Genomic DNA, 27038 nt, shown 5'->3' with positions numbered 1-27038 from the left:
GTGTAAATCACTGGTGAATTCAATAAGCACAAATAACAAAAAAAGAAAAAAAATGAATTCAATAAACACGTGTACTTTGAAAATGTATTTTAGGCAGGGCGCGGTGGTGATCCCAGCACTTTGGGAGGCTGAGGCAAGTGGATCACTTACGCTAGGGAGTTTGAGACCAGCCTGGCCAACATGATGAAACCCGGTCTCTACTAAAAATACAAAAATTAGCCGGGCGCAGTGGCTCACGCCTGTAATCCTAGCACTTTGGGAGGCCGAGGCAGGCGGTTCACTTTAGGTCAGGAGTTCGAGACCAGCCTGGCCAACATGGTGAAACCCCGTCTCTACTAAAAATACAAAAATTAGCCGGGCATGGTGTTGCGCGCCTGTGCTCCCAGCTACTCAGGAGGCTGAGGTAGAAGAATCGCTTGAACCCGGGAGGCGGAGGTTACAGTGAGCTGAGATCGCGCCATTGCACTCCAGCCTGGGCGACAAAATCGAGGCTCCGTTTCAAAAAAAAAAAAAAAATTAGCCAGACAGTGGTGACGGGTGCCTGTAGTCCCCGCTACTGGGGAGGCTGAGGTAGGAGAATCTCTTGAATCCAGGGGGTGGAGGCTGCAGTGAGCCGAGATCGTGCCACTGCACCCCAGCCTGGGAGACAGAGCGAGACAACGTCTCAAAAAAAAAAATGCCAAAAGTAATTTCCCCTAGGGAGGCATGGGGTGTTCCTTTCTCGGCACGCAGGCCCCTAAAATCCCTTCGGGCGGGCGGGTGTGGGGAGACCAGGCGGCTGGGAGACCCAGGCGGTGTTAGGGGTTGCGAGCAGCCTCGCTCAACTGGGGAATTGGCGGCAAGACTGCCAGGAGGCGGAACCTAGGGCGCTCGGCGACGCGGTCCTGCGGACTGTCGCTAGTGAGGCACCCGCCGGCCCGGAAGGGGCTGATGCGAACTGGGGCCACGGCAGCCATCGCGCTTTGCAGTTCGGTCTCCTGGTGTACGGCCAACGCCAAGTAGGGGATTGCGTTCTCTCCAGTCGCAGGTGAGTGACAGCCCCTCCTTCTGGGAGGACCGGTGGGCAGCAGCTATGGATCCCCTAGAAGGCGCACTTTTAGGGCCAAGACCTACTCTGGGTTCCTGCCTGTGGCACTGCGTGAAGGGGCGCCTGTTTTTCACCCCGGGGTTAGGCGGCGCGAGGGAGGACAGGTCTCATCCATGCTCCGCGGGGCCGTCTGATAGCCCTCGAGACAGAACACTGCTGCTGTCAGACGCTTGGTCTTTTCAGGAAAGAACGAGGTGGCTGCTGGCAAGCCCCTTCCTTCCCCTGGGCCTCAGTTTCCTTACCTGGTAAGGTGAAGGTGGCGGGTCTCACTGACAGCTGAAGAGGCTGTGACACGGCCTGGTGTTTTCAGCGCTCCCAATTAGTGTAGAGGCAAATTGAGCTTCCTTACTAGTAGTGGTTAACGTTTTCCGTAGCCCAAAGTCCCAGTTAAGTGGAAAAAAGATACACTGTTGAGAAAACTGTACTGATTTTTGTTTTAATTTTTAAAATTTTTGTTGTTGTTTTGAGACAGAGTTTCCCTCTTGTCGCCCAGGCTGAAGTGCAGTGGCACGATCTCGGCTCACTGCAATCTCCGCCTCCTGGGTTCAAGCGATTCTCCTGTCTCAGCCTCCTGAGTAGCTGGGATTACAGGCGCGTGCCACCACGCCCGGCTAATTTTTGTGTGCGTGTTTTTTTTTTTTTTTTTTTTTTTTTTTTTTTTTTTTTGAGACGGAGTCTTCGCTCTGTCGCTCAGGCTGGAGTGAAGTGGCACGATCTCGGCTTACTGCAAGCTCCGCCTCCCGGGTTCACGCCATTCTCCTGCCTCAGCCTCCCGAGTAGCTGGGACTACAGGTGCCCGCCACCACGCACGGCTAATTTTTTTGTATTTTTTAGTAGAGATGGGGTTTCACCGTGTTAGCCAGGATGGTCTCTTATCTCCTGACCTCGTGATCCGCCTGCCTCGGCCTCCCAAAGTGCTGGGATTATAGGCGTGAGCCACCGCATCCGGTCTAACTTTTCTATTTTTAGTAGAGATGGGATTTCTCTATGTTGGCCAGTCTGGTCTCCACTCCTGACCTCAGGTGATCTGCTCGCCTCGGCCTCCCAAAGTGCTGGGATTAAAGGCATGAGCCACCTCAGTGGGCCACTGTACTGATTTTTAAGGTGTTGAAGCTTTTCCAAGAAGATTTGTTTTAAAACAGCTAAAACTTTGACATTGTTAACTGAAAGAACCAAATTCGTCAGCAATTTAAGGTGTTTGGTACAGTGGACAAAATGAGGTGAAGAAGTCCTTTTAACTTGAAAAATTAAACATAGTATTATTTATTTGTGTGTTCTTACATCAGCGTCTATATTACTAAGTGTCTTTGAAGACGTCCTATATTCCGTGTTAAAGTATCAGTGAAGAGTAGGTCACATTGAAACAATGAAAGAAGGAAAGAAAAGGAACATTTATTGACTACTATGAGTAAGGCACTAGCTGTCATTTTACAGATGACAAATAAATGGTGGTGCCAGTATAGCAAAGCAACATGAATATCTACTATTATACCTTTCAGTAGACTTGTGTCTGTCACCAAAATGTTTTGAACTTAAAAAATGTTAAGATAGTTCATTGGCATTTTCTGAGTTTGTAGAAAAGGAAGGTGTCTTCATTTTAGAAATATTAGAGATGCACTGTCAGTAATTACAAAGATTAGCAGTTTAAATAAGGTATATTTTAACCTTCCTTTGACTTGCATTATTGTACTGGAATAGAAATTCAAGCAAGAGTTAAGAAAAAAGATGAGTCTAACAGAAATGAAAATCAGCCTGGGCAACATAGCAAGACCCAGTCTCTACATTAAAAAAAAAAAAAAAATTTGCTGGGTGCAGGGCCCTGGCTAGCAGGCCAGTAGTCCCAGCTACTCGCTGCTGAGATGGGGGGTTTGCTTGAAGCCAGGTCAAGACTACAGTGACCTGTGATCATGCCACTGCACTCCAGCCTGGGTGAAAGAAAAAGACACTGTTGCTAAAAAAAAAAAAAAAAAAAAAAGAATGAAAAAAAAAGAAATAGAAAAAGAAATGAAAATCATTGCCACATCATTTGAAGCTTACAAGTTGGAATGCTATATTAGTATTTCTTTTCTTTTTTCTTTTTTTTTTTTTGAGACGGAGTCTCGCTCTATCGCCCAGGCTGGAGTGCAGTGGCTCCAGGCTGACTGCAACCTCCACCTCCAGGGTTCAAGTGATTCTCCTGCCTCAGCCTCTCAAGTAGCTAGGATTACAGGCATGCACCACCACATCCTGCTGATTTTTGTATTTTTAGTAGAGATGGGGTTTCACCATGTTGGCCAGGCTGGTCTTGAACTCCTGAACTCAAGTGATCTGTCCGGCTTGGCCTCCTAAAGTGCTTGGATTACAGGCGTGAGCCACTGTGTCCTGCTATAGGTGTATTTCTACACTTACTTTTTTTTTTTTTTTTTTTTGAGATAGAGTTTCGCTCTTGTTGCCCAGGCTGGAGTGCAATGGCGTGATCTCCAGCTCACTGCAACCTCTGCCTCCTGGGTTCAAGCGATTCTCCTGCCTCAGCCTCCCGAGTAGCTGGGATTACAGGCATACACCACCACACTCAGCTAATCTTGTATTTTTAGTAGAAACAAGATTTCTCCATGTTGGTCAGGCTGGTCTCGAACTCCCAACCTCAGGTGATCCGCCCCCCTCAGCCTCCCAAAGTGCTGGGATTACAGGTGTGAGCCACCTCCCCCAGCCTTCTACACTCATTTCGTTAAGTACTCACTTGGCTGAGCATAGTATTTCTACGCTCACTCACTTTAAATACACATCCCAACTCGGGGTTTCACTATGTTGGCCAGGCTGGTCTCGAACTCCTGACCTCAAGTGATCTGCCTGCCTTGGCCTCCTAAAGTGCTGGGATTACAGATATGAGCCACTGTGCCCAGCCCTCACCTTGGCCACTCTTAAAATTTTTCTACTATTTATATTTGTCATGGTTTTATCCTTCGTTTTCTTTTTCTTTTTTTTTTTTTTTGAGACAGAATGTTGCCCTGTTGCCTAGGCTGGAGTGCAGTGCCACAATCTTGGCTCACTGCAACCTCCGTCTCCCGGGTTCAAGCAATTCTCATACCTCAGCTTCCCGAGTAGATGGAACTACAGGTGCCTACCACCACACCCAGCTAATTGTTTTTTTTTGTTTGTTTGTTTTTGTTTTTTTTTTGAGATGGAGTCTTGCTCTGTCGCCCAGGCTGGAGTGCAGTGGCGCAATCTTGGCTCACTGCAACCTCTGCCTCCCGGGTTCAAGCGATTCTCCTGCCTCAGCCTCCTGAGTAGCTGGGATTACAGGTGCACGCCACCATGCCCAGCTAATTTTTGTATTTTTAGTAGAGAAGGTGTTTTACCATGTTAGTCAGGCTGGTCTTGAACTCCTGACCTCGTGATCTGCCCGCCTCGGCCTCCCAAAGTGCTGGGATTACAGGGGTGAGCCACTGTGCCTGGCCTATTTTTGTATTTTTTATTTTGTAGAGACGGGGTCTTCCCATGTTGCCCAGTCTGGTCTCAAACTCCTGGGTTCAAGTGATCCCCCCACCTCGGCCTCCCAAAGTGCTGGGATTACAGTCATGAGCCACTTGCACCTGGCCTATTTTTGTATTTTTTTTTGTAGAGATGGGGACTTCCCATGTTGCCCAGGTTGGTCTGAAACTCCTGGGTTCAAGTGATCCCCCCACCTTGGCCTCCCAAAGTGCTGGGATTACAGGTATGAGCCATCATGCCCAGTTCATCCTTCTTTTTTTTTTTTTTTTAAAGACAGGGTCTCACTTTGTTGCCCAGGTTGGAATGCAGTGGTGTGATCATAGCTCACTGCTTGAATTCTTGGGCTCAAGCAATCCTCCAGCCTCAGCCTCCTGAGTAGCTGGGACTACAGTTTCTTGCTACCATACCCAGGTAATTTAAAAAATTTTTTGTACCGGGCATGGTGGCTCACATCTGTAATCCCAGCACTTTGGGACACCGAGGCGAGTGGATCTCGAGGTCAGGAGTTCAAGACCAGCCTGGCTAAGATGGTGAAACCCTGTCCCTACTAGAAATACAAAAAAATTAGCTGGGCATGGTGGTGGGTGCCTGTAATCCCTGCTACTTGGGAGGCTGAGGCAGAGAATTGCTTGAACCCAGGAGGTGGAGGTTGCAGTGAGCCAAGATTGTGCCACTGCACTCCAGCCTGGGCGACAGAGTGAGACTTAGTCTCAAAAAAAAAAAAAAATTTTTTTTAGAGATGGGATCTTGTTATGTTGCTCAGGCTGGTCTTTAACTCCTGGTCTCAGGTGATCCTCCTGCCTTCGCCTCCCAAAGTGCAGGGATTACAGACATGAGCCACTGTGCTCAGCCTGGATATTTGTATTCTAGGACAGTTACTACACCCATTTCACCATAGCATTACCATGCTTTGCATCCCAAAGTTATTAGTGCATTGATTCTACAATCATACTCTGATGTCATATTTGCCTCTTTAGACTATTATGTCCCTTATTTTCTCCCAACAGTACTTTTTGGGTATTTGTATTTTGTCATCTTATGTGTATTTTTTTTTTTACAGGACCCCTGAGAACTAATGTGTATTTTTTATTTTAATTTTATTTTTTTGAGGCAGGGTCTCACTGTCACCAAGTGCATGCTATCACATCTGGCTAATTTTTGTATTTTTTATAGAAATGGGGTTTTTTCCACGTTGCCAAGGCTGGTCACAAACTAAATATGTATTTTTTTTTCTTTTTTTTTTGAGACGGAGTCTTGCTTTGTCACCCTGGCTGGAGTGCAGTGCAGTGGCACGATCTCAGCTCACTGCAACCTCTGCCTCCCAGGTTTGAGCGATTCTCCTGCCTCAGCTTCCTGAGTAGCTGGGATTATAGGCATGAACCACCACGCCCGGCTAATTTTGTATTTTTAGTAGAGATGGGGTTTCTCCATGTTGGTCAGGCTGGTCTCGAACTCCCGAACTCAGGTGATCTGCCCGCCTCGGCCTCCCAAAGTGCTGGGATTACAGGCGTGAGCCACTGCTCCCGGCCCTTAATGTGTGGTATTTATTTATTTATTTATTTATTTATTTATTTATTTTGGGGGGGGGGATGGAGTCTCGCTCTGTCGCCCAGGCTGGAGTGCAGTGGCGCAATCTTGGCTCACTGCAAGCTCTGCCTCCTGGTTTCACGCCATTCTCCTGCCTCAGCCTCCCGAGCAGCTGGGACTACAGGCGCCCACTACCACGCCCGGCTAATTTTTTTGTATTTTTGGTAGAGACGGGGTTTCACCGTGTTAGTCAGGATGGTCTCGATCTCCTGACCTCGTGATCCGCCCGCCTCGGCCTCCCAAAGTGCTGGGATTACAGGCGTGAGCCACCACGCCCGGCCGGTTTTAAAAAGTAAATGAGCCGGGCATAGTGGCCTATGCCTGTAGCCCCCAGGTACTCAGGAGGTTGAGGTGGGAGGATTGCTTGAGTCCCCGAGATTGAGGTTGCAGTGAGCAGAGACGGCGCTCCCTGGGTGAGAGGGAGACTCTGTGTCAAAAAAATAAAAAGTGGTGGGGCGCGGTGGCTCACGCCTGTAATCCCAACACTTTGGGAGGCCACGGAGGGCGGATTACGAGGTCAGGAGATCGAGACCATCCTGGCTAACATGGTGAAACCCCGTCGCTACTAAAAATATAAAAAATTAGCCAGGCGTGGTGGCAGGCTCCTGTAGTCCCAGCTACTCGGGAGGCTGAGGCAGGAGAATGGCGTGAACCTGGGAGGTGGAGCTTACAGTGAGAGGAGATCGCGCCAGTGCACTCCATCCTGGGCGACAGGCGAGACTCTGTCTCAAAAAAAGAAGTAAATGTTTTTGTGTAATTACTCATGTAAATCAGTTTTAAATATTAAATGCCATATAAGCTTTTTAAAATTTGCTTTTAAAATTTTTCTATAATAGCTTTTTTGAGATATAGTTGATATACCATAAAATCGACCTTTTAAAATTGTACATTAAGTGTTTTTAGTATAGTCACATTGTTGTGTAAACATCGCCACTATCTAATTCCAGAACATGTGATCATCCCAAGAAGAAACCCAGTACCCATTAGCAATCATTCCCCATTTTTCCTTCCTTCAGTCTGACAACCACTAATATACTTACTCTATGGATTTATCTATCCAGGATATTTCATTTAAATGAGCCATCCATGTAGTTTAATGGAACAAGGCTTTAAGAAGTTACTTGTAATCTGAGATTCTGTTCCATTACATCCTTTGCACTGGTTTTCATGTTACTTGAGTAGATCACTTTTCTAATCTGCAGAGAGACTTTTCCTGTTTGGTATTGGTGCAATAAATAAATCTGCTGACGTGTGTATGTTTCCTTGTTCTTGACCTTTGCTCTTCACATGTCTTAATAGTGTATTCATGGTGTTGTGTAACCTGTTTTCTGGGCTCAGGTATCTGTTTGCAGCTAAGTAACTTTTATTCTTAGTTGGGCATTTTTACTTCTACTTAAAATAACAATTAAAAAAACAGTTAATTCTGTTTCTAATTACTCCTAGTTTGTTTTAAGGTTCCTAGAAACCACAATTTTTTTTTTTTTTTTTTTTTTTTGAGGCAGAGTCTTGCTCTGTGGCCCAGGCTGTGGTGCAATGGCTCGATCTCGGCTCACTGCAACCTCTGCCTCCTGGGTTCAAGTGATTCCCCTGCCTCAGCCTCCTGGGTAGCTGGGATTACAGGTGTGCACCACCACACCCAGCTAATTTTTGTATTTTTAGTAGAGATGGGGTTTTGCCATGTTGGCCAGGCTGATCTTGAACTCCTGACCTCAGGTGATCCACCCGCCTCAGCCTCCCAAAGTCCTGGGATTACAGGTGTGAGCCATTGTGCCTGGCTGAAACCACAATTTAAAAGAAATATATATATTATTATCTTCCAAAGCAGAGTTTGTGTCTTCTTAGATTATCTCTCTTGGGACAAATTTTACAACAGCAAATTGGTACCATCCTTATGCAAAAAATCCTTTTTCTGTCAAGGCTTTTCACCATTCTTTAGCTCTCACCTACCAACAATCATCTTCAGTGAGGACTTTGCCACTTGATTCACAGTCTGTATCAGTGCCCTCCAGTCTTCCAGGTGATTACACTGCCTGTCAATGTGGACAGTGTACCCTCTAGCCTAGCTTCCAGTATCTGTCACCTCCATTTTTCTTTATCGTCCATGCCAGAGCCAGGCCTTGGAGTTTGCCACCACCCAACCCTGAACTTCTCTTGAATTCTTGAACCCCCTATATTCTCTTCCACTTTGCTGGCACAATTCTGGCACACCTTTCACCTCTCTCACCCTTTTCTGTTTTTGGCTTAGAGACTTTTTCTACCCTATTTTCCCAATTCTGTTCTGTGAGAAGCCTGCCTTTGATCACCGCTCCATCTCTGTATACTACCTTTCTTTACCTTTGTCCACTCAACTTGAACTTCTGATCAGATCCCTACAGCCCTCTCACTAGTACTCTCAAAATCCTGTTCCCCTTGTCCTTTTTCATTTCTATTCTGGATGTTCCTAATCTCTAGTCACTCCATGTTGAGCACTGCTGGTGGAGGGTGGAAGGTTGGAAATCAGCACAGATTGGCACTGCTGTGAATGTTTGAGTTTCAATTCCAGCTGAGTCCTTGGCTTTTTTTGGCAGTCTTTTAACTTGATTCATTCCCCATAGTAGCTATTGTAATGCTTGCTCTGCTCCTCAAAAATTCTCTATACCCCTTCACTTTTGGAGTCAGATTCCCACCACCTCCACAAATTTTCTGGCCATCTTTCCTCCTAATCTTAGACAAGAGAGATATGCTGTCAGTCCAAGCTCCTCTTGGGACTTTGTCCCTTTTGGTTAATTCCTTTCTTCCCTATTACTTCTTCCATCCCACTATCTCCTTCTCTTCAGTTTATCATCATACTCAAGCCTCACCCTTTTTGAGAAGGAAATTTCACTTCCAGGCCTGGGGTGGCTCACGCCTGTAATCCCAGCACTTTTGGAGGCTGAGGCAGGCAAATCACTTGAGGTCAGGAGTTGGAGACCAGCCTGGCCAATACGGTGAAGCCCAGTCTCTACTAAAAATATAAAAATTAGTCAGGCATGGCAGTGCCTGCCTGTAATCCCAGCTACTCGAGAGGCTGAGGCAGAAGGATCGCTTGAACCTGGGAGGAGAAGCTTTCAGTGAGCTGAGATCGAGCCATTGCACTCTAGCCTGGGTGACAGAGCAAGACTCTGTCTCAAAAAAAAAAAAAAAACAAAACTCACTTCCCTTATCCCATTTCCAACATTTTTTTAAACGATTTTAGTTTTTTACCATTTGAAATTTTTTGAAATAGGAATCTCTCCTCACTGCCTTACCTATTAACCTCTTATCCCATTTACTGTCACCCTGGCTGGAGTGCAGTGGTGCGATCTCGGCTCATTACAATCTCTACCTCCGAGGCTCAAGCAATCGTCCCACCTCAGCCTCCTGAGTAGCTGGTACTGCAGGTGTGCACCACCATGCCTGGCTAATTTTTTTTTTTTTTTTTTTGATATGGAGTCTCACTCTGTCACCCAGGCTGGAGTACAGTGGCACAATCTCCACTCACTGCAACCTCCACCTCTTGGGTTCAAGTAATTCTCCTGCCTCAGCCTCCTGAGTAGCTGGGATTACAGGGGCCCATGACCACACCCGGTTAATTTTTGTATTTTTAGTAGAGTTGGGGTTTCACCATGTTGGCCAGGCTGGTCTCAAACTTCTGACCTCAGATGATCCACCCGCCTCAGCTTCCCAAAGTGTGTAACTCTTTGTAGTAAAGTTGCTGTAGGATTATCTACTCAGAGTTGGTGTTTAACAGTATTGGAGTTTAATGTATATTGGTGTTTAATGTTGACTACTAAATTCAAACTCTTTTTTTTCAGACCCTATCAGATTTGGATATGTCCTTCATATTTGATTGGATTTACAGTGGTTTCAGCAGTGTGCTACAGTTTTTAGGTAATGTTGGTCCTTTGTTCTCTACAGTTATCCCCTTTGGTCTTATTTATTTAATAGTGCTTATCTGTGTCAAGTCTCTTTATAGATAAGCCAGTAGTTAAGAATAGTTAAGAATATGGGCTTTGAAATCATACATAGATGTTCAATTACTCATTGTATCCCTTTTAAATTAAGTAATCTTTGGCAAATTACTTTTTTCACCTTAGCCTGAGTTTTCTTATCTGTAAAATGGCAGTAATAATTCCTACCTCTTAAGGTGTTGGGAATATTACTAACAGAACTATCTACCATTTATTAGCTAGTTTACCTATGTGCTTTAATGCTTTATGTCATTTAATCCTTACAGGATTATTATTAAAATGCATGTTCCATAAAGTAGCTTGTACACCATAAATAGGAGTTTTTAATAAGCCAAATGAGACTTCTTTACCCAGCAGTTCTTTTTTTTTTTTTTTTTAATTTTATAGAGATGGAGTCTTGCTATGTTGCCCAGGCTGGTGTTTTGTTTGTTTGTTTGTTTCTGAGATGGAGTCTCGCTCTGTCGCCCAGGCTGGAGTGCAGTGGCGTGATCTCAGCTCACTGCAACCTCCACCTCCCAGGTTCAAGCGATTCTCCTGCCTCAACCTCCCGAGTAGCTGGTACTACAGGTGTGTGCCACCACACCAGCTAATTTTTGTATTTTTTGTAAAGATGGGGCTTTGCCATGTTGGCCAGGCTGGTCTTAAACTCCTGAGCTCAAGTGATCTGCCCACCTCAGCCTCCCAAAGTGCTAGGATTACAGGCATGAGCCACTGTGCCCAGCCTTGCTACAGTTTTTTTTTTTTCTTTTTTTTTTTTTGAGACAGAGTCTCACTCTGTTGCCCAGGTTGGAGCGCAGTGGCGCAATCTCAGCTCACTGCAACCTTCGCCTCCTGGTTCAAGCAATTCTCCTGCCTCAGCCTCCCGAGTATCTGGGATTACAGGCATATACTATCATGCCTGGCTAATTTTTTGTATTTTTAGTAGAGATGGGGTTTCACCGTGTTGGCCAATCTGGTCTCGAACTCCTGACCTCAAATGATCCACCCGCCTTGGACTCCCAAAGTGCTAGGATTACAGGCGTGAGCCACTGTGCCCGGCCTCCTTGCTACAGTTTCTAGGTAATATTGGTCCTTTGTTCTCTATAGTTATCTCCTTTAATTTTATTTATATAATAGTGCTTATTTGTGTTGAGCCTCTTTATATATGAAGCAATAGTTAAGAATAGTTAAGGCCGGGCGCGGTGGCTCACGCCTGTAATCCCAGCACTTTTGGAGACTGAGGCAGGCAGATCATGAGGTCAGGAGATCAAGAGCATCCTGGCTAACACGGTGAAACCCCGTCTCTACTAAAAATACAAAAAATTAGCCGGGCATGGTGGCACGCGCCTGTAGTCCCAGGTACTTGGGAGGCTGAGGCAGGAGAATCGCTTGAACCCAGGAGGCGGAGGTTGCAGTGAGCCGAGATCATGCCATTGCACTCCATCCTGGGTGACAGAGCGAGACTCCGTCTCAAAAAAAAAAAGAATATGGGCTTTGTAATTATACAAATATGTTCAATTACTCAATTGAACAAATATGTTCAATTACTTTTAAATTATGTAATCTTGGGCAAATTACTTTTTCGTGACACTCATAGTAGTGACAGTCATAGAAGTAGATTCCTTAATGATAAAATATATATATAGTTCTGCCCCCAAAACTAAAAGATTAGGACATCAAACAATTTACTTCTTAGACTTAAGCATGGACAAAGGAGTAAGTGTTATTTTAGTATGAATTTATTCGAAAACGGATGGCCTGAAACTATAATTGCCTAATGTCTTTAAAAGTTTGTTTATTTCAGTCAGGTGTGGTGGCTCACATGTAATTTTGTGGAGGTTAGACAATTAAACATGTAAAAAATAAAGTTTGGCTGGGCGTGTGGCTCACGCCGATAATCCCAGCACTTTGGGAGGGCAAGGTGGGCAGATCACTTGAGGCCAGCCTGGCCAACATGGTGAAACCCCATCTCTACCAAAAAATACAAAAATTAGTCAGGCGTGGTGGTGCACACCAGTAGTCTCAGCTACTCAGGAGGCTGAGGTGGGAGGATCACTTGAGCCCAGGAAGTTGAGGCTGCAGCAAGCTGTAGTCATGCCACTGCACTCCAGCCTGGGCAACAGAGTAAGACACTGTCTCTAAATAAATCAATTAATTAAGTTCAATATGAAATTTAGCAGTTCAATTCCAGTCTATTATAAATTGGTCAATGCTGCCTTTTTTCTATTTATCAATTTATCTATCAATCAATACCTGATTGATACTTCTAAAATTAATCAGCATTTTGGCATTGTAGATATGTTAAGGCAACACACATATTCTATTGACTGGGTTGAAGTTTGGTTTTATAATTATCTGAAGTCCCAAATCATGAATAGATTTATTTATTTATTTATTTATTTTTTGAGACAGAGTCTCACTTTGTCGCCCAGGCTGGAGTACAATGGCATGATCTCAGCCCACCGCAACTTCTGCTTCCTGGGTTCCAGTGATTCTCCTGCCTCAGCTTCCCAAGTAGCTGGGATTACAGGCATGCACCACCACACCTGGCTAATTTTTGTATTTTCAGTAGAGACGGGGTTTCACCGTGTTGGCCAGGCTGGTGTCAAACTCCTTACCTCAGGTGATCCGCCCACCCCGGCCTCCCAAAGTGCTGGGACTACAGGTGTGAGCCACTGTGCCCGGCCATGAATAGATTTAAAATAGCTTTTTTAAAACTGAAAATAGGTTTAGAACTTCAAGCTTAATTGGGCCAAATTTAAATTCATTTTGATAATTAGTATCAGATATCACTTTGACCAATCATAGCTCTTGCTTTGCAGGATTATATAAGAAAACTGGTAAACTGGTATTTCTTGGATTGGATAATGCAGGAAAAACAACATTGCTACACATGCTAAAAGATGACAGACTTGGACAACATGTCCCAACATTACATCCCAGTAAGTATATTCCTACATACAATGTGATACTTGATCAAATGATGCTGAGTCATATGCACTAACCAAAAGTGTTTTGTTTCAGACAGGGTCTTTCTCTGTTGCCCAGGCTGCAATGCAGTGGTATGATCACAGTTCACTGCAACCTCTGTCTCCTGGGCTTAAGCCATCCTCCCGTCTCCCAAGTAGCTGGGACCACAGGCATGTGCCACCATGCCCAGTTAATTTTTATATTTTTTCAGAGACCAGGTTTCGATATGTTTCCCAGGGTGGTCTCGAACTCCTGAGCTCAAGTAATCAGCCTCTCTCAGCCTCCGAAAGTATTGGGATTACAGGCGTGAGCCACTGCACCTGGCCAAGTTTTTTGTTTGGGGGGCATTTTCTGGTAAATAAATTATGATCAGGTGATTTGACCTGTTCCTAAAATAATAAATTATAGGTGACCTCGCTCCCAGGGAGAATATTTAGATCTTGAATTAGTACTCATACCTTTTTATCAGCTAGTACACCCTTCTCTAGCTTGAGGAATTAAAAAGTTTTTGTCTGAGGGATTGTGACATGATTGGTAAATAGTCCACCATTGCCTTGTTTACATAACCTGAATTTTTTCTTTCAGATTTTTTTTTTTTTGAGGCGGAGTCTCACTCTGTCGCCCAGGCTGGAGTGCAGTGGCACGACCTCCGCTCACTGTAAGCTCCACCTCCCGGGTTCACGCCATTCTCCTGCCTCAGCCTCCCGAGTAGCTGGGACTACAGGCACCCACTACCACGCCCGGCTAATTTTTTGTATATTCGGTAGAGACGGGGTTTCACCGTGTTAGCCAGGATGGTCTTGATCTCCTGACCTTGTGATCCGCCTTCCTCGGCCTCCCAAAGTGCTGGGATTACAGGTGTGAGCCACCGCGCCCAGCCTTCTTTCAGATTTTAAAGCCATATTACTTTATTTTATTTGTGTAGAGACAGGGTCTTGCTCTGTCATGTAGGTTGGAGTGCAGTGGTATGATCATAGCGCACCATTTAAACTCCCAGGTGCAAGTGATCCTCCTGCCTCTGCCTCCCAAAGTGTTGGGATTAAAGATAGGAGCCATTGCACCATGTACTATTTTAAGCACTAATTCAGTAGATACATTACAATTTTATACATGGCTGGTAACTCAATTTGTTAACCAGTTATTTTTCTAGTCTTAATAACCTCAACAATATCTAATGTACACCACAGAATTAATCTAAAGAAAACAAGGCATACATTGACACACAGGAAGTTTTAAAACAAGGGTGGGTGTGGTGGCTCATGTCTGTAATCCCAGCACTTTGGGAGGCTGAGGCAGGAGAATCACTTGAGCCCAGGAGTTTAAGACCAGCCTGGGCAACATACTGAGACTCCATCTCTACAAAAACAAAAACAAAAAATTAGTCTGGCATGGTGGCATACACCTGTAGTCCTAGGTACTTGGGAGGCTGAGGCAGGAGGATCACTTGAGCCTAGGTGTTCAAGGCTTCACTGAGCTATGATTGCACCACTGCACTCCTAACCTGGGCAACAGAGTGAGACCCTGTCTCTAAAGAAAAAAAAATACCAAAAAAATTGAAAGTTTTTTTTTTTGAGATGGAGTCTTGCTCTGTTGCCCACGCTGGAGTGCAATGGCACGATCTCGGCTCACTGCAACCTCTGCCTTCTGAGTTCAAGCAATTCTCCTGCCTCAGCCTCCCAAGTAGCTCGGATTACAGGCATGTGCTATCACACCCAGCTAATGTTTTGTATTTTTAGTAGAGACGGGGTTTCAACATGTTGGCCAGGCTGGTCTCAAACTCCCGACCTCAGATGATCCGCCCACCTCAGTCTCCCAAAGTGCTGGGATTACAGGCATGAGCCACCACACTTGGCCAAAAATAATGTTTTTTAATAATGACTCTGTAATTTTTTTTTTTTCCTTTTTTGAGACAGAGTCTCACTCTGTTGCCTAGGCTGAAGTGCAGTGGCACCATCTCGGCTCCCTGCAACCTCTGCCTCCTGGGCTCAAGCAATTCTCCTGCCTCAGCCACTGGAATAGCTGGGATTACAAGCATGTGCTACCAAGCCCAGCTAATTTTTGTATTTTTAGTAGAGACCAGGTTTCGCCATGTTGGCCAGGCTGGTCTCGAACTCCTGGCCACAAGTGATCCACCTGCCTTGGCCTCCCAAAGTGTTGGGATTACAGGCGTGAGCCACCACACTTGGCTGACTCTGTAAATTATTTAATAAATTTTATTTTGCATTTAAGGTTATGTAACGAATTTGAGAATAAAGTTAATGTTAAAGTGAGAAAATTATTAGAAACAGAAACCTAATTTAACCTGTGACCTTACTTTTACAGGTGAAAATTTTATGAATCAGATAGACACAGAGTTTAAAGACAAGTTAATCTATAGATTAATTATGAAATAGTAAGTGTAGCCTTAATAATGAATATAAAATTGAGAACTGGACCAAAAAGTAGATAATACTGTAATTATTTAGTCCAGTAAATGTTCAAAGAACAAAGAATGAGGATAGAACAAAACAAAGTATTTTATCTATAAAACAATTAGTGAGGTTGGAAAAGGAAATTGACAAATCTTTTTTTTTTTTTTTTTTTTTTTGAGATGGAGTCTCGCTCTGTCACCCAGGCTGGAGTGCAGTGGCACGATCTCGACTCACTGCAACCTTCGCCTCCCAAGTTCACACCATTCTCCTGCCTCAGCTTCCCGAGTAGCTGGAACTACAGGTGCCCGCCACCACGCCTGGCTAATTTTTTGTATTTTTAGTAGAGACAGGGTTTCACTGTGTTAGCCAGGATGGTCTCGATCTCCTGACCTCGTGATCTGCCCGCTTCGGCCTCCCAACGTGCTGGGATTACAGGCGTCAGCCACTGCGCCCGGCCAACAAATCTTTTTTTTATATTAGGAGAAAAAAGTGGGGCTTGGCAAGTAAGATTCTGATATAAGAACAATTCTGTTAAAGAAAAAATGATCATGGTGAAATTGAGTAGATAAAATTGTCTGCAAAAACAGCATAATTTCCAGCCTGGCCAACATCGTGAAACCCGTTCTGTACTAAAAATACAAAAATTAGCCAGACACGGTGGCACGTGCCTGTAATTCCACCTACTCGGGAGGCAGAGACAGGAGAATTGCTTGAACCCGGGAGGCGGAGGTTGCAGTGAGCCAAGATGGCGCCACTGCATTCCAGCCTGGGCGATAGAGGGAGACTCTGTCTCGAAAAAAACAAAAAACACAGAAAAAAAACCCAACAAAAACCAGCATAACTGGAAGAGACTACAGAGTGGTCTTAAATATTAGGTGTAAGTCATTTTTTAATTTTTTGACGTTGCTCTCTTTCATTTATTCAAATATTTATTGAGCACCTACTTTATGTCAGACATTGTTCTGGATACTAGGGGAAAACAGATGCTATCTCAACCTTTCCTGCAGCTCACATTCATTTCAACTCATATTTTTTAATTAATCAAAAGCATATGTGATCTATTCTGGTGTGGAAAAGAAAACATTTTTGAAAAGGAAAAAAAAGCATATGTGAAAACCTACATATATCCTATGATCTGGCAGTTCTACTCCTAGTTACTTCCCGAGAGAAATGAGAAAATACATTTACCAAAAACCTTGTACAAAAATGTTTATACTAGCTTTATTTGTTGGTGGTGAGTTATTATTATTTTTTTTTTTGAGTCAGTGTCTCACTCTGTGGCCCAGGCTGGAGTGCAATGGCACAATCGCGGCTCACTGCAGCCTCAACCTCCCAGGTTCAAGTGTTCCTCCCACCTCAGTCTCCCAAGTAGCTCGAACTACAGGCACATGCTACCACATCTGGCTAATTTTTAAATTTATTTGTAGAGATAGGGTTTCACCATGTTGCTTAGGCTGGTCTTGAACTCCTGGGCTCAGGCGATCCTCCCATCCAGCCTCCCAAAGTGCTGGGATTACAAGTGTGAGCCACCATACCCAGCCTATACTAATTTTATTTGTAATAGCCAAAAACTGGAAACACCTCAAATGTCCATCAAAAAAGAAATTGATAAATAATGGAATGCTACTTAGCAAGAAAGATGAATAAACCACTGATACATTCAGTCATATTATGCTACATGGCAGAAGCTGGTCATAAAAAGTTATCTACTGTATGATGCCATTTATATGAAATTCTGGAACAGACAAAACTAACCTGTGGTGATAGAATTCAGATCAGTGGTTGCTTCCGGAGATGAAAATGGGGATTGACTGGGAAGGGGCTAGAGGAGACTTTCTGGGATGTTAACAGTGTTCTGTATCTTAAATAGCCAAATTCAGACTTCTTTTATAAAGCAGAAAGTATACTGGGGATTATTACCATAGAGGTGGTTTGCTAACTAAGCATTATCTTTTCCTTATGAACAGTGACTTTGAATATAGATTGTATTAAATATTTTATTCATTTGGCAATCTACACATAGAATTTCTTTCTTTCTTTTTTTTTTTTTGAGACAAAGTCTCGCTCTTGTCTCCCAGGCTGGAGTGCAATGGCGTGATCTCAGCTCACTGCAACCTCCACCTCCCGGGTTCAAGCGATTCTCCTGCCTCAGCCTCCCGAGTAGCTGGGATTACAGGAGCCTACCACCACTCCCGGCTAATTTTTCTATTTTTAGTAGAGACGGGATTTCACCATGTTTGCCAGGATGGTCTCGAACTCCTCACCTCAGGTGATCCGCCCCCCTCGGCCTTCCAAAGTGCTGGGATTACAGGCATGAGCCACCGTGCCCTGCCCTTTTTTTTTTTGGAGATGGAGTCTCGCTTTGTTGCCCAGGCTGGAGTGCAGTGGCCAGTCTCGGCTCACTGCAACCTCCGCCTGCCACATTCTCCTGTCTCAGCTTCCCTAGTAGCTGGGATTACAGGCATCTGCCACCACGCCTGGCTAATTTTTGTATTTTTAGTAGAGACGGGGTTTCACCACATTGGCCAGGCTGGTCTCAGAACTCCTGATGTCTCAAGTGATCCACCCGCCTCGGCCTCCCGCAGTGCTGGGATTAGAGGCATGAGCCACTGCACCTGGCCTACATACAGAATTTATTTATTTATTATTGTTATTTTTTGAGACGGAGTCTTGCTCTGTCGCCCAGGCTGGAGTGCAGTGGTGCAATCTCGGCTCACTGCAAGCTCCGCCTCCCGGGTTCATGCCATTCTCCTGCCTCAGCCTCCTGAGTAGCTGGGACTACAGGCGCCTGCCACCACGCCCAGCTAATTTTTTGTATTTTTTTAGTAGAGACGGGGTTTCACCGTGTTAGCCAGGATGGTCTCGATCTCTTGACCTCGTGATCCACCCGCCTCAGCCTCCCAAAGTGCTGGGATTACAAGGCGTGAGCCACCGCCCCCGGCCCCCAGAATTTAAGAAGATAAAATACTCTGGGCTAAAGTAGCTACACTAAAACTTATGTTGTCATTATGGGGCACTTGTGCTTTTGGCCATAAGTGAGTACTGGTTCTGGAATTACCCTCCCACTGTACACAACTAGAAAACCGGACAAAAAAGATGCTACAACTGTTTTCAGACATTGGGCAACAGCTACCACAGGACTGTGATTCCTGAGAGAAAGGAAACAACTCTATTTTGGTTTTATGCCAAGAGGTAATTTTCAGACCATGGTGCAAAGAGAGGACACCCAAACATAGTCCAATAGTCTTGCTGAGTTGAGGAGATGTAGACCAGAATTTGGAAAGGCCAACAGGACTAGAATTTTTTTGCTAGGACAGAGAGGAGGGAGTACCGGAGAGGAGGGACCTCTGGAGAGAAAGGACTCTAGAAATTTACATAGCTGAATACCAATCTGTGCATGCAATGGGTAAAGCTCCAAAAGGCTAGTCAAAGAACAATTGTAAGAATGCTGTTAGCCAAATAATTACTAGAGCTCTCATGGGGCCAGGAATTGTTGTTTAATCCCATTTAGCCTTCTAACAAATCTTAAAAACTGATCTGTAAGCAAGTGAACTGTCAGAACAAAATTCAACCTTCTTCAAAAGACTACAACAAAATCCAGCACTCAATATGAAATTACTAGACATGCAAAGAAACAGGAAAGTGATTCAGTCAGTAGAAACAGACACAAGTGTGACAAAGATGATGGAATTAGCAGATGAAGACATAAGACAATCGTTATGAATGTGCTCAGGGATTTAAAGGAAAACACAAACATGAGGAAAGAAATGGAAGATATAAAACAGAATCAAATGAAACTTCTAGAAATGAAAAATACAGTATTTGAAATGAAAATTTCTTTTTTTCTTTCTTTCTTTTTTTTAATAGAGACAGGGTCTCCCTGTGTTGCCCAGGCTGGTCTCGAACTCCTGGGCTCAAGTGATTCTCCCACCTTGGCCTCCCAAAATCTGGGCTTACAGGTGTGAGCTACCATGCCCAGCCTGAAATGGAAATTTCACTGGATAGGATTAATAGTAAATTAGATAGTGCCAGTACTGCAGAAAGAAAGACCACTAAACTTAACTCAATGCAATAGAAACTATCCAAAATGAAGCACAGAGAGAAAAGTGACTGAAAGCAAAATAAACAGAGCCTCAATGACTGGTGAGACAACATCAGGCAGTCTAACAAACCTGCAACTGAAGTCCCAGAAGTGGAAGGGAGGAGAAAGAAAGATAGTTATGGAAATAATGGCCACAATTTTTTATGGTAATTGTTTTTGTAATTAAAGACTGTCTTATGTCAGCCATAAGAGAAAATTATTTCACCTGTATCATTTAAGATGAATTATATGAACAATTATTAGATTGGAGCAGTTATTTGAATTCATAGCAAATAATTGTCTGAAGAGATTAACATTTTCAGCAGGAAGAATAGAGAAGGAAAAATAAATGTTGGATTTGTGGTGAGTAGAATACTAGAACTGAATATTACAATTATTTGTTATATTGTCAGTATGAATTGGTGTATATCTAATTACAAAAAAGTATTATTGTACCAGTTTGTAAATGTTTGATTTGACCTTATTTGCAATAAAAGTAAATCAAACATTAAGTAGTAAATATAAGCTATTGTTAGAAATGCTTGTTCCCTGGTGCTGTAAAGGATAGCACTTGAACGTAAATTTAATTTCCTCAGCAAGGCCATTTTTACTTTCTGCAGAAAGGGTACACTTGCCAGCAGTTTTGCCACAAGAGTACACCGAACAAAGGAGACAGGGTCATTTATAATCTGATGCGTCCACCCTACTGCTGTGTCCGGTTTCCATTGGCTGGAATGGGACCTCACATTCTGTATTTGTCCTGATTGGCTAGCAACTTAGAACTTTTTAAAAGAGGCAAAGGCAAAGGAGAACAAAGGAAGGAGGAAGTAACTTGTGGAATGCTGAGAAAGGTAAAAACACCTTCAAATAAGGAAGAGGAACAGGCTATGACCTAATGCTTGCTTGGACCAGTGTAAGTATGCCAGGGCAAATATTTAGGCTAAATTGTAGAAGCTAAGAACATAAAGTACATTGATTTCTTTATTACGGCTGGCAGATATTTAAGAATGTTAGCACGGGTCTTTGAATCAATTTTGCTTCTAAGAGAAGTTACTATTTATTCTTAATTAGATGGGGAGGAAAGTCTTTGAAAAGGAACCTCTACTTTACTTTTTACACGATTAATGGGTTTCTGATTTTCATGTAAAAATATTTTAAAATCTTATTTAGCTTCAGAAGAACTGACCATTGCTGGCATGACGTTTACAACTTTTGATCTGGGTGGACATGTTCAAGGTAAGATTCTTCTTCTTCTTCTTTTTTTTTTTTTTTTTGAGACAGGCTCCCTCTGTCTCCCAGGCTGGAGTGCAGTGGTGCAATCTCAGCTCACTGCAACCTCTGCCTCCTGGGTTCAAGCAATCCTCATGCCTCAGCCTCCCCAATAGCTGGGATTACAGGCATGTGCCACCGCGCCCAGCTGATTTTTGTATTCTTAGTAGAGATGGGGTTTCGCCACGTTCAAGGTAAGATTCTCTTACTCTTACAGTCACTTTGTTTTATTTTAACTTAACAAAAATGTGGCCATTAGTTCTAGCGCATGAAATCTCATTCTAGTCATGCAAGGCCAGAGTAGATTTACAATTTAGGGATTATTACTCCCCGATAAATACTTTAAAAGCAAAGGGTGATTTTCATGATACTTCTGGCCAATTCAAATGAGAATTGCTTTTGGTGGTAAAGTGTATGAGTAAAATTAACTTCCATTCTCTCTACTTCAATCTACCTCTCACTGTCATAATCATGTTTTGAACATGTTACTGCTCTGTAAAACAAAAACAAAACAAAACAAAAAAACCTTCAGTGGCTAACTCATTACTTACAAAATAAAGGCCAAACTCATTAACCTGGCATTCAGGATCTCTATGATCTGGTCCCAGTTTACTTTTCTGGGCTTTTAAAAGTTATCTTATAGAGACAGGGTCTCACTCACTATGTTGCCCAGGCTTGTCTCCAACTCCTGGGCTCAAGCAATCCTCTCATCTCAGCCTCCCAAAAGTTGGGATTATAGGTGTGAGCCACCACATCTGGCCTACTTTTCTTTTATTTCCCTCTATTCCCCTTCCCGTTCTTTTTACTTCAACCAAATCAGACCTTCTTGGTGTTTTCCTCTGTGCTTTTGTTCATGCCATCCCCATCCGCACATGAGTAACCCCTTTAGGCCCCAGCGTATGCCCTGCTACCTCCCTTGGGAAGCCATTCTCAGTTGCAGTGTTCTCAGCTGTACTTCATAGCACTTAGTATATTTGTGTACATGTCTACAACAAGTTTGGAAAGACTGCCTTATCTCTTATATTAAACTTGCGGGGACTAAAATCCTGTTTTTTGTTTTGTTTTGTTTTAATTAAAAAAATTTTTTTTTGTAGAGATGGGGTCTCACAATCTTGCCCAGGCTGATTTTGAAGTCCTGGTCTCAAGCAATCCTCCTACCTCAATTTCCCAAAGTGCTGGGATTACAGGTGTGAGCCACCATACCTGGCCTGTTCATTTTTTATATCCCCAAAAGTACGTGGCAACATCTACCTCATAGTAAGTCATAACTAACCAATATTACCGAATTGGTGGGCATTCTAAAGACCTGATGCGACATATAGTTGAAAAGATTGTAAATGGTTCTGGCTAGTGAAAGCACATTTGAGACATGTAATTGTCTGGCATATACACAAAATAATTTCTGGAATACGATGATTAGAATTGGAATCTAATGGAATTTGTCTGAGACTTCATTTCTATGTTGTTTTCAAGATATGTCATAATGGCTGGGTGTGGGGTCTCAGGCCTATAATCCCAGTGCTTTGAGAGGCTGAGGTTGGGAGGATCACTTGAAGCCAGGAGTTCAAGACCAGCCTTGCAACATAGCAAGACCCTGTCTCTACACAGAATTTAACAATTAATGGGGCATAGTGATAGACACTGATAGTCCTACCTACTCAGGAGGCTGAGATGGGACTATGACTTGAGCTCAAGAGTCTGAGGTTGCAGTGAACTAGCCTGGATGACAGAGCAAGACCCTGTCTCTTTAAAAAAAAAAAAAAAGGTATGTCATAAAACTCAAGTCAGTGAAGAAAGTTATGTTATGGAAAAAATTACTCTTATGATTTCATAGACTTCAGTTAATTATTAACATTTGAGCTTCTTTTCTGAGTAAAACAGTTTTGTTTTGGGTTTTTTTAAATTATTTTTTTTGAAACAGAGTCTGGTTCTGTCTCCCAGGCTGGAGTGCAGTGGCATGATCTTGGCTTACTGCAGCCTCTGCCTCCTGGGCTCCATCCTCCCACCTCAGCCTCCCAAGTAGCTGGGCAGGCACACACCACCACACTTTCTAATTTTTTTTTTTTTTTTTTTTTTTTTGAGACGGAGTCTCTCTCTGTCACCCAGGCTGGAGTGCAGTGGCATGATCTCAGCTCACTGCCACCTCCACCTCCCGGGTTCAGGTGATTCTCCAAGCCTGGCTAATTTTTGTATTTTTAGTAGAGACACAGGGTTTCACCATGTTGGCCAGGTTGGTCTCCAACTCCTGACCTCAGGTGATCCACCTGCCTCAGCCTCCCAAAGTGCTGGGATTACAGGCATGAGCCACTGTGTCTGGCTTGGCTAATTTTTTGTGTTTTTTTGTAGAGATGAGGTTTCACTATGTTGTCCAGGCTGGTCTTGAACTCCTGAGCTCAAGCAATCCACCTGCCTTGGCCTTCCAAAGTGCTGGGATTACAAGTGTGAGCCACCACACCCGGCCTTATTATTTTAACAAGCTTGTACCTGATATTAATTTCCTTCTGTCACTCATTCCAAATTTATCACTGGCAAAAAAAATCTGATAACTAGAAATGTCAAAAAATGAACACTGCATATATATGTAATATAAATACACACATTTTATGTATATATAATCACATATATGTAGTTTTTTTACTGCTTATATTTTAGATCTAGTAGCAGTCCTCCAATGAACTTAACGTGTATTATTTTTTTATTTTTATTTTTATTTTAAATATTCTACTCCTTACATATGATAATTGGAAGAGACTAAAGTATTTGACTTGCCCACAGTCAAGGAGAGCCTGAAATTCCCTCTTAGTTATTCTCAGAAGAATTTGGCACCACTGGGTAAAAGATTAACTTGAATATATTGTGAAGTACCAGCAGCTAAGGGATTACCACACTTGATATCTGGTTGGACTCTTTGCTTAAACCATCTGCTGGGTTTGACCAACAAGTAAACTCTAACCCTTGATTGTTTTTGTTAGCTCGAAGAGTGTGGAAAAACTACCTTCCTGCTATCAATGGCATTGTATTTCTGGTGGATTGTGCAGACCACGAAAGGCTGTTAGAGTCAAAAGAAGAACTTGATGTAAGTTAAATAACTGAAACTAAATATAGTCAAATCACTCTGGTAAGCCTGCAGAAGTAGGTCAGAGATACAGGTATCAGAGTGCAGCTTTTCTGCAGTCTCTGATGAAACTCTTGGCAATTTGTTGAGCTCAGTGATTGCTTTAAGTAGTGATTACTTAGAATGCAGAGGGAGTAACTGAGTAATTGTAGCTATTGAGGAAGTACTAACACAGACATCTTTTATGAAGACTTAAGAAGCTCACCCTGTACAGAATGTACCCTTTTAGTATATTTCATGTCTGTTATATTCCTGGAGTGGGTTGATCTTGAGTCCCTGGTCATGCTAAGATGCTATATCTTAAGCCACAACCTGGAAATGATAGGACATGCCATCTTTGACACTACTCCCGGGAGTGAGCGGAGGCATATGTAGCTACCTCCCCTCCAGTATCCCAGGTCAGATACTTTGTAAAGGGGCCCAACAGCAGCAGGCAAGGTCAGCACCAGATCTGGGGCCACAGAGTAAGCAGGTCCATGATTTGATTGAAGGTTGATCATACCATGGCTCTGCCCAGAGCAGGCAAACAAATACTTGTACGTGTGGAAAAGTCCAGGTAGGTTCTATGGTTACAAAACAAGGACAGAGAATGCCTGAGTTCCTACTTTGTTCCAGATAGTGTGCGTATTACTTGATTTAATTCTCAATTTCATAGGGTGGATGCTACTGTTCCTAATTCTCTCTAGAGCTTCAGTCAGGCTAACTTGCCCAAAGTCACATCTCAAAAGCAGTAGAGCCAGAAGTGAAACCACATCTGTTCACTTCTAAGGTGCTGGCTCTATACATTCTATGTCACTGCTTTAAAGCATGAGCAGAGTAAACATTTACAGGAAGAGCCTTAGGAAGACAGAAGAATTTAGCTTATGGTTTCACTGAGGTCACTTTAAAATATGGGGAAAGTTTGACAAAGAACGTTGGTATGACATGATGTGGTAGAAAATGAGTCCTTTATTGTTTTATCATATCAAAATAAGCTCTTTGGATGGTTTCATATCAACTCTTGTTTTGTATTGTTTTGTTTTTTTCAGTCACTAATGACAGATGAAACCATTGCTAATGTGCCTATACTGATTCTTGGGAATAAGATCGACAGACCTGAAGCCATCAGTGAAGAGAGGTTGCGAGAGATGTTTGGTTTATATGGTCAGACAACAGGAAAGGTAAAAAAAAAAAAAAAATTATGATGGGTGTGTTTAATTCTACAGTACAAATGTCTTCTTAAATTACTATTGTCCAACTATACAAGCCCATTATCATTTTTCTTAAAGAAAACTGTCATTTATACATGTGGGTCTTTTTAATGTCCTCATTTCTTTCTACCATGGAATGAAACCTTTTCTTGGTGACAACAAAAATGTCGAGGATCAGTTATGCCTAAGGCTTGTGCTTATAGGAAACTAAATTAAAGCTTTCAAAGTTATTTATCATACATTTTCAGAATTAGCCACCAAACAATATATTTGAGTGTTTAAGTATACCAGTAGTGTGTTTAGGCCCTGAGTTTACCAGAGATAAATAAGACATAAACTTGGAATATTTTATGGTTTTCTGAACATATACTTTATAATAAGCTTTAAGACGGATTGTTTTGGTATTCACTTTTCCTAAGATTTATTTTGGGGGAAACATCAGCATTGAAAAAATCCAGATAAACAGTGGAAGAACCCGAGATTTACAAAATTTTTTTAGTTTACATATACTATTTCAGGGTGGAGAAATACTGCAGCATATAGCAGGAGGCTCTTTTTTTTTTTTTTTGAGATGGAGTTTTGCCCTTGTTGCCCAGGCTGGAGTACAATGGTGCAATCTCGGCTCATTGCAACCTCTGCCTCCCAGGTTCAAGCGATTCTCCTGCCTCAGCCTCCCTAGTAGCTGGGATTACAGGCGTGTGCCAGCACGCCCAGCTAATTTTGTATTTTTGGTAGAGACGGGGTTTCTCCATGTTGGTCAGTCTGGTCTCGAACTCCTGACCTCAGGTGATCCGCCCGCCTTGGCCTCCCAGAGTGCTGAGATTACAGGCATGAGCCACCACGCCCGGTCCGCAGGAGGCTCTTAAGTCAGACAAAGTAGACTTTGGTCTGTTTTCTGTCTTCTTTTTTATAAATTAGCTTGATATTAATTTTAGGAAATGCTTTGTTTTGGTCATAAACCTTCTCAGGGAATGTTTGTCTTTAATATTAGTGAAGCCAGTTTGGATTTTTTTCTAAGTCAGATTATTTTTATTCTTGGGTATCTTGCAAGCTAACCTCTTTCCCACTGAGTGGCCATCCTGTCCTAAGGTAGAGTGAGAGAAGGAGGCTTGTGTGTTCATGGGGCTTGGATGCCAAGCAGCCACGACTTTATCACAGTCATGGATTTATCACAGCCATTCTTTGTTCTAAAATAGAACCTATAATTCTGCTGGGATGTGGGGCTTTATTAATTTCATAAAATTCCAACAAAATGTCTCTCTTCTATTCTAGGGGAGTGTATCTCTGAAAGAACTGAATGCCCGACCCTTAGAAGTTTTCATGTGTAGTGTGCTCAAAAGACAAGGTTACGGAGAAGGCTTCCGCTGGATGGCACAGTACATTGATTAACACAAACTCACATTGGTTCCAGGTCTCAACGTTCAGGCTTACTCAGAGATTTGATTGCTCAACATGCATAACTTGAATTCAATAGACTTTTGCTGGTTATAAAACAGATGTTTTTTAGATTATTAATATTAAATCAACTTAATTTGAGTGAGAATTGAAAACTGATTCAAGTAAGTTTGAGTATCACAATGTTAGCTTTCTAATTCCATAAAAGTAATTGGTTTTTACAGTTTATAATCTGACATCACCCCAGCGCCATTTGTAAAGAGCAACTTTCCAGCAGTACATTTGAAGCACTTTTTAACAACATGAAACTATAAACCATATTTAAAAGCTCATCATGTTAAATTTTTTATGTACTTTTCTGGAACTAGTTTTTAAATTTTAGATTATATGTCCACCTATCTTAAGTGTACAGTTAATAATTAGCTTATTCAATGATTGCATGATGCCTTACGGTTTTCAGTAACATTTTTTCTTATGCAAATGTCATGCAATAAAACAAACTCTAATGTTTGGCA

The 27038-nt window shown here is 42.8% G+C and overlaps 1 protein-coding gene across 1 annotated transcript; it reads left to right on the top strand.

Annotated features, from left to right (window-relative positions):
- The first annotated feature begins 682 nt into the window (after positions 1-682).
- On the top strand, positions 683-27038 carry SAR1B (secretion associated Ras related GTPase 1B). Its single transcript, XM_003829271.5, has 7 exons — positions 683-1027; positions 9958-10033; positions 12915-13034; positions 20725-20790; positions 23796-23899; positions 24967-25098; positions 26401-27038. Exons 2-7 carry the CDS (start codon positions 9976-9978, stop codon positions 26515-26517), a joined length of 597 nt encoding a protein of 198 aa, XP_003829319.1. The 5' UTR covers positions 683-1027; positions 9958-9975; the 3' UTR covers positions 26518-27038.

This window comes from Pan paniscus, chromosome 4, assembly GCF_029289425.2.
Source record: "Pan paniscus chromosome 4, NHGRI_mPanPan1-v2.0_pri, whole genome shotgun sequence".
NCBI classification, from domain to species: Eukaryota; Metazoa; Chordata; class Mammalia; order Primates; family Hominidae; genus Pan; species Pan paniscus.
This window is presented reverse-complemented; position numbering and strand designations above follow the sequence as displayed.